This window comes from Electrophorus electricus, chromosome 8 (assembly GCF_041902795.1).
Source record: "Electrophorus electricus isolate QZ-2024a chromosome 8, ASM4190279v1, whole genome shotgun sequence".
NCBI lineage: Eukaryota > Metazoa > Chordata > Actinopteri > Gymnotiformes > Gymnotidae > Electrophorus > Electrophorus electricus.
The window spans coordinates 8,630,001-8,637,307 of record NC_137504.1 but is presented as its reverse complement, the minus strand read 5'-3'; the positions used below and the strand labels follow the sequence as shown (position 1 = coordinate 8,637,307).

The 7,307-nt window shown below is 37.9% G+C and overlaps 1 protein-coding gene across 1 annotated transcript; it reads left to right on the top strand.

Moving 5' to 3' along the window:
* Window positions 1-236: 236 nt before the first annotated feature.
* Window positions 237-7,247, top strand: sms (spermine synthase). The gene is made up of 11 exons (XM_081720062.1): window positions 237-406; window positions 2,065-2,185; window positions 2,693-2,780; window positions 3,177-3,241; window positions 3,315-3,490; window positions 3,589-3,745; window positions 4,964-5,051; window positions 5,449-5,563; window positions 5,722-5,801; window positions 5,892-6,007; window positions 6,342-7,247. Exons 1-11 carry the CDS (start codon window positions 361-363, stop codon window positions 6,370-6,372), a joined length of 1,083 nt encoding a protein of 360 aa, XP_081576188.1. The 5' UTR covers window positions 237-360; the 3' UTR covers window positions 6,373-7,247.
* Window positions 7,248-7,307: the final 60 nt, after the last annotated feature.

Genomic DNA, 7,307 nt, shown 5'->3' with positions numbered 1-7,307 from the left:
TGTACAGTACTAATTATTGTGCTATTGTACTGTGACACCCCCCCCCCCAATATATATATATATATATATATATATATATATATATATATATATATATATATATATATATATATATATATATATATTCTCTCTCTCTCTCTCTCTCTCTCTCTCTCTCCCCCCCCCCCCCCAATTCCGATAGACCATAGGCCAACTAACCGTTTTTCTACCCCCCAGAGCGGGTCACTCCGCCCACTTCCTATCTTACAGCAAACACATCTAGATCGCACCTTTTTGCGTCCGTGCTTTCTGTCACTACAGACTCGTCCCGTTTCTACACCGGCTGCCATTTCCAGGCATGGCAGACGGCTTTATCCCATCATGGCAGTGGAACATTACACTCTTGACTTCAAGCTCTGTGCGCCAGGTAAATTGCAATGAAATGAATGAATGCCGAAGAGATCTGACTTATGCTCCACGGCAAAACACGGGCCTCCGTTTCATATAGGCTATACCACTTATCGTCTGGCTAAAGACGCGTGTGGCTTGGTGCATTTTTATGGACAGCTGAGGCGCAGTCGGCACGTACCTCTTTAGAAAGCGTAACCTCTCATGTTTTAGTTGTGCGTTATGTTGAAGACAGAGACGTAGCTAGCATTTGTGCTAAGCTAAATGGGATTTGTCCTTTCGCAGTTGCGGCTACACATCATTCATGAACAGACATACCTCTCGGCTAGCAAGCAAGCGTGCTAGCAAACTTTGTATTTTGGTCATATAAACTAGCTAGATACTTGCCAGATCCTCCGTTTGCATGATCCGGTATGACGCTTAGACATGGTCGTAAAATAATTCCTCGCTAACACTGAGACTAGCTGTACAAAAAGCGAAAGTAATAATTAATTGCATAGTAACTAGCATACGAAGCTAGTCGCTATCTATCCATTTTTTGAGTGCGAACATGTTACTCTGGGATATTAGCAAACACCTGCAGAAGACAGAGGTACAGCCACCTGGTTACTTATCATATCAAATGGCGTACATAAACTCGCTACAAAATCTACGTTATTTATGGTTCACCAGCTAGTTTTGTTTCTTTGTGCTTACCATGCGCTCAACACATAGCTACGACTGGAAGATTTCATGACAGCCATTCTTTTAGACTTTGAAGGCTGTAATCATACTGATATCTGATATTTTGAATCTTTGGAATGATTGTCAGGGACTACAAAGTCTCACAGATCACGTTTGACTAGGTAGTTGGTGGATCGTGGAGTAGTACAATTAAAATGACAATGTTTACATTTGCATGTACTGTATTTGGCAGACGCTTTTACCCAGAGCGACTTCCAAAAGTGCTTTGTCATTTACTCATAGTATGTGTTCTAGCCTGTAGAGTAGATTTAGAGTTCAAGATACCATTGAACTAGAATACTGCTGAAATACAGGGATCAGCGCTGATGCCTAGAAGTGCAAAACACGTATAAGCTCTATCAGACAAGTATAAGTGCAATAAAAACAATATCAAACTACGTGCTAAAGTTACCCAACAGGTGCAGGATCAATGGTCATTCTAAATATTGCGTCTTCATTCTAAATAAATACGTCATCAGTCTGTTTAAAGACTGCAAGGGACAAGTTCGTTCCACCATCTGGGGACCAGGACAAAGAATAATCATTTTTATTATATTGTGTAATCTAAATATATAAAATATTTTTAAATATAATGCATAAATATTTAAAAGCCAAGTAAGAGTAACTAAATTGTATCACATGTTTTGAGCAAGGATTATTTCTCTCAAGTTTTGCAAATGTAAGGATGAGTCTTTACAGGCTGTAATGCATACTGTATCGTCTCAATATATTATATAGCTGTGGGTTAGCCAGACTCATCCCATGGGCATTTTACAGTCCATTTAATATCTGCCACAATTGGAATCAGAACTGTGTTCATACAGCATATCAGTGAACTGTGAATGAAAGTTGTTAGGCAGCACAACTACTTCTTTCTAACATTCTTTCAGAAAATAGAAAGGCTGATTACTGTGTCAAGAGTGTTCTCCATTTGTTTGCCATCTCTCCTTCCAGCTGACCATTCTGCGACTGTACGTGGCCTGCAGTCTATATTTCAAGAGCAGGAAATGACAGAGACTGTCCATGACACAGAGGGACATGGATACTTGGCTACCTTCATTGGCAAGAATGGCAGGTTGGTGTCATAACTCCCCACCATGTTAATTACCAGGCCTTTTTTATACACTCAGTTGCCACTCATTTAATAGCCCACCAATCAATAGGGTACTAGAACTAGACTCAAGAAAGGCAAATGATTCTTTTCTCCCCTTTCAGAAATTGTCAGGTGTGCTTCTGTGTCCAGATTGGCCATTTAAGTGCCTCTTCTGGGCAACAATGGGCAGCTTTAGATATATGCAGGTCTGTTTCATTGGGTTTGTGTATCTGATCTAAGGGTTTTGGAACCCACTTCTTGTTTCATGTGTCTAGTGCTAGATTGCACTCAACATCTTGCCTAAGAGCATCTTCCCAAAATTCTGCAACTGACGGACTCTTCAGAATGCTGCCTCAATTTGTCACCCTTTTTTGGAAACCTCTCCTGTTTTTCTCATTTTTGTTTTTATGATCTATAGAATTTTATATTTATGTAGTGTCTATGATGCCTAGATATCTTTTATAGAATCTTTATTTTGTGCTCTGCAAGGTTTGCTATCCTGCGAGTGCACTCCCATGGTCTGGTGACCTTTGACCTACAGTGCTGTGAAGGCGATGATATAACACAAGTGGACAATGTAAGTGAGCAGGGCCCAGGTTCCCATTTAAGGGGATGTGCAGAAAACATAGCTCTGTATACTGTTATGGTGATGTTATGGTTTTGTTTCCCCAGAATATTTGCCGTTCTGCATACTATGTCTGAAACATCAAATGAATTCTTTTTTAAATCTTTTTAATCATGTTCTATTAAAAAGCAAACGTCTTAAATATTATTAAATTAGCCAATTTTGAATACCCTTATTTATGAGCAACAGACATAACTTTTAGACATAACTTTACAAAAAAAATGGAAATAATGTATTTCTGTTAAGATCTTTATGAACACATTGCTCGTTTCTTTTTCTGTTACTACTTAATCATTGGACAGTTTGTAGTATGTAGTTAATAATGGGTGAACATTGGTCTCTCTACAGCTACTGAATGCACTGGAAAAGAAGCTGAAGGCTCTCCTACATGGAAATGTCCAAAGAGTCAAAAGGTAGCTCTTGCACAGAATAGCATTTTCTTTATGAAGATTCATTATAAAATACAACCCGTTTGTGTGTGTTCAGGTTGCCTGCATTGCAGAGAGGAGCTGAGGTAGACAGGTACTGGCCAACAGCAGATGGCCGTCTTGTGGAGTACGACATAGATGAAGTTGTGTATGACAAAGACTCTGCATACCAGAACATCAAAATCCTGCACTCGCAACAGTTTGGCAATATCCTCATACTCAACGGGGACGTTAGTAAGTTATATAGACCAAGTCCTTTATGTGTTCATTGAAGCTCCTTTTACTTAACCCACAAGGATGTGTAGAAATGTTTTGTGTAACATCTCGTACAGATTTGGCGGAGAGCGATTTACCTTACACACAGGCTATCATGGGCAGTGGCAGGGAGTGTTATGCTGGGAAGGAGGTGCTGATCCTCGGCGGAGGGGATGGAGGCATTCTCTGTGAAGCAGTGAAGCTCAAACCAAAGATGATCACCATGGTGGAAATATCCTTTCACTTTTCACCATTCACTTCATATACTACAAACACTAGTTTTGATATATATTGGGCCTCATTCTAGAAAATTTACATATTCTTATCTTAAATGTATCATACTTTTGTTGTAAAGTTAGTCTGTATACCTGAGCCACCTCAGATTCAGCATATGCTTGTAAATGTAATAATTGTAATAAATTACTATAATAATAATAATAAATTGCAAGAGCACATGTTCTTGAGAATTGTGAATGATTATATTTATAAAGTACCTTATAAGGCTATGCGTCCTGCCCGATTTGTGGACAGGTGCTATTCTTTAAACACCACACAGGTAAAAGCAATTTGTTCATACCCTTTCATCTTTGGGGAACAGCTGAACATGACTTGTAGTATGCTGAATCTGAGGTGGCTGACTGACTTTGCAACAAACGTGGCACATTTAGGATAAGAATATGTAAATGTTCTTAACACTCATCTTTTTTTCATACCTAAGAAAATTGTAATTTTTTTTTTAGTTATGAGGTTGTGCAGTATTAGGATTAGGACTGTGCAATAACTGAAGGCTGCTGACTACAAACTGAGAAAACAGGTTTAGGGCAGCTGTGAAATGTTAATTGGGGAACTGCGTGACAACTGGGATTTGTGTGTTTGCTGAACTGAACAGTATTTGATGGGTGTAAGTTGTGGGACTACAATGACAACACACCTGTAAATAATTAGAAGTTTTTTGAGGCTGTGAAATGTCACCATTGTGAAATCAAGATTGCGAAATGCCACCTTTTGGAACTCAAATTACTGATGCTATGGAATATGTGTATACACACATATATGAAAGTAATTGTTTTTGTGTTGTTGTCCCACAGAGAAATTATTCTGGGACTCAAAGTATATATCATATATCATCAAATAAGAACATTGGTGAATGCAGTAAATCCCATATGCTCACTTTTAGAGATTTGAGAACAGATTTATACATATAAGCAGTTCTTGCATGAGGCCAGTTGTTTGACAGAAAGTCACTTAGAAAAAAGGTGGTTTACTTTATGGTTTCAGTGTTTTTACTTTTACCTCATGTTTGACTATAGGACAAGAAATGGTATAGGATAAACTTTCATATTATGTTTATTTGAGTATAGGTTTTTGATTCATTCATTCATTTAAGTCATACCTGTCTTGAATCAGTAATTAAGTGCAGTGGAGTTTATTTCCTTAATGACACCTGCACATCGACCAGCTTGTGATAGACGGATGTCGGAAACACATGAGGAAGACTTGTGGAAATGTTTTGGATAACTTGAAAGGGGACTGTTATGAGGTAAGGAGTCGAGATATTTTTAGATGGACTTTTTTAATGCCTTACTTGCTATGTTTGATTTGTTTGCAGTTAACTAGAATGAAACAAGTTTTTTCTCTGTTGGTCTCTTAAAATTAGTCCGATATGCCTTTTTATTAAGCTTAGCTCTGCTTCTTTGTTATAGTCAGATTGTATTGATCAAAATCTGCATTCGTGACACATTACCATGTTCACATTTCCCCATCTCTGTAAGTATTGATGCCACAAACAGGCCGATTTCCCTGCTTGTGAAATAGTGTGCAATCAATCGGTGGAAGTTGAAGCACTTTGCTAGATTTGCTATGTAATTATGAAACTGTTAGTACATTAACTGCCTCCATTCTTTCTTCCCTTCATTCTGCTGCTTACCCTTAAATAGGTTTTGGTGGAGGACTGTGTTCCAGTCCTTAAAAAGTTCGTTGAAGAGGGAAGGACATTTGATTACGTCATCAATGACCTAACAGCAGTCCCTATCTCTACAGCACCTGAGGAAGGTTTGTTGATGTTTGCCATGTTTATACTTAGCTACAAAATTGTACTGTCCTAAACTGCATCATTCAACAATGTTTTTTGTTTTGTTTTTTTTTAATTTCAGCTCTCTGTAATGGCATTAACAATTTGAACATTTTATCAATCTATACATCTTTTACAGAGTCAACATGGGAATTCCTGAGGCTCATTCTTGATCTTTCAATCAAAGTTCTACGATCCAGTGGGAAGTACTTCACACAGGTCAGGTGCTTATGCAAACGTTGTTTTGGATTACAAGTATTTGTGTACTTCATGCTCTCCCCTAAATTCACTTTTATGCTCTTCCTACAGGGCAACTGTGTGAATCTCACTGAGGCGCTTGGTGAGTATGAGGAGCTGCTGGGTAAGCTTTCATGCAAGGTGGATTTCTCCAAAGAAGTGGTGTGCGTTCCTTCCTACTTGGAGCTGTATCCTTCACAATGTCTAAGTAACTTGTTTTGAGTGAACATAAGCCTGGATAATTTCTGACAGCTTGACACATTCTGCAGCATCATTAATAATTGATACTACTATAAAACTATAGCAAATGTCAATCCAAGAAATCTTTGCTCTGAATATTATTCAGTTCGAATGTTCTGGCATGTTTTATTGCTAGTTTGCCCTTATTGGATACATTTCAAGTGACATTCACTGTGTTTAAATATAAATCAGTCAAGCTGACTCCAATGACAGAAACTTGAAGCTTATGATTTTGAATCATAACTACATTGTTTAGATGTCTGCCTTACTATATTGACTCAGCTGGGTGTTTTACACTATCTGGAAGAAGTAAAGCCGCTTCCCCTCCAAGCTCAGCCTACCGGAATGTGAAAATCCACACTCTGATGCACTGAGGGGAGACATGCACACATCTCTCCATGCACTGTTTTTACTGTCCCTCCATGCTTACACATCCCCCTTTTTTTCTTTTTTGAGATCAGTTCATATTTTACTTCAAATTAGTGTTTTTTTCGGGGTTTTTATTTTGTGGGGTTGTTCTGTATGAGCCCTCTAAGATGGTGTATGAAAGGATTGATGCTGATGACACAGGTCTGAACGATGATTCAGCATCCTTTCTGAGTAAATCTTCTGAAGATGAGCCATTTCTCAAGAGAACAGCAGGCAACTGGCTTTTGGATTCTGGTTTTAGCAAACATTTATGCATTTTATTGTAGCTCCACTGTTCTTGTATTTTTATTTTGGCTTCCTTTTGTTAGCATAGTTTGAGTGAGTTCACCCGCAGGAAGTTTAATAGCAGTGTTGCATTTTGGGTTGCTGGGGATTGCACCAGGATAATTATTTTTCCAATCAGAAGCATATGAATATGTTTTAAAAGGGAAAAGGTTCCTATAATGGCAAACTTCATGCTTGTTTTCTTTGGCTGAACTGTGAACTTTTTTTATTATTAGCACCTTCAAAATAGTTTTTTACTTTTTCCATTTTTAATTTTCTATGACTTGGTGCATGTGCTTGAAGAGAAGAGATTTTTATTGAATGTAGTTTACACATTTACATTCATGCCTTTGATCCATATTAAGGTGCTTTGTTTAGATTATTTATTTGATTTTGTTTCACCAATTACCAGTAATTCTGCCCTGAAAATACATTCTGTTCATGAGAGTGGTAAACAGGTATTAAATAAACTTGGAGAGAAATGTTCTGCTTTCATATTTGTCTTGTCTTTGAATTGTAGGTGACAGCTCATTTGATATTTTATCAATCTAGCTG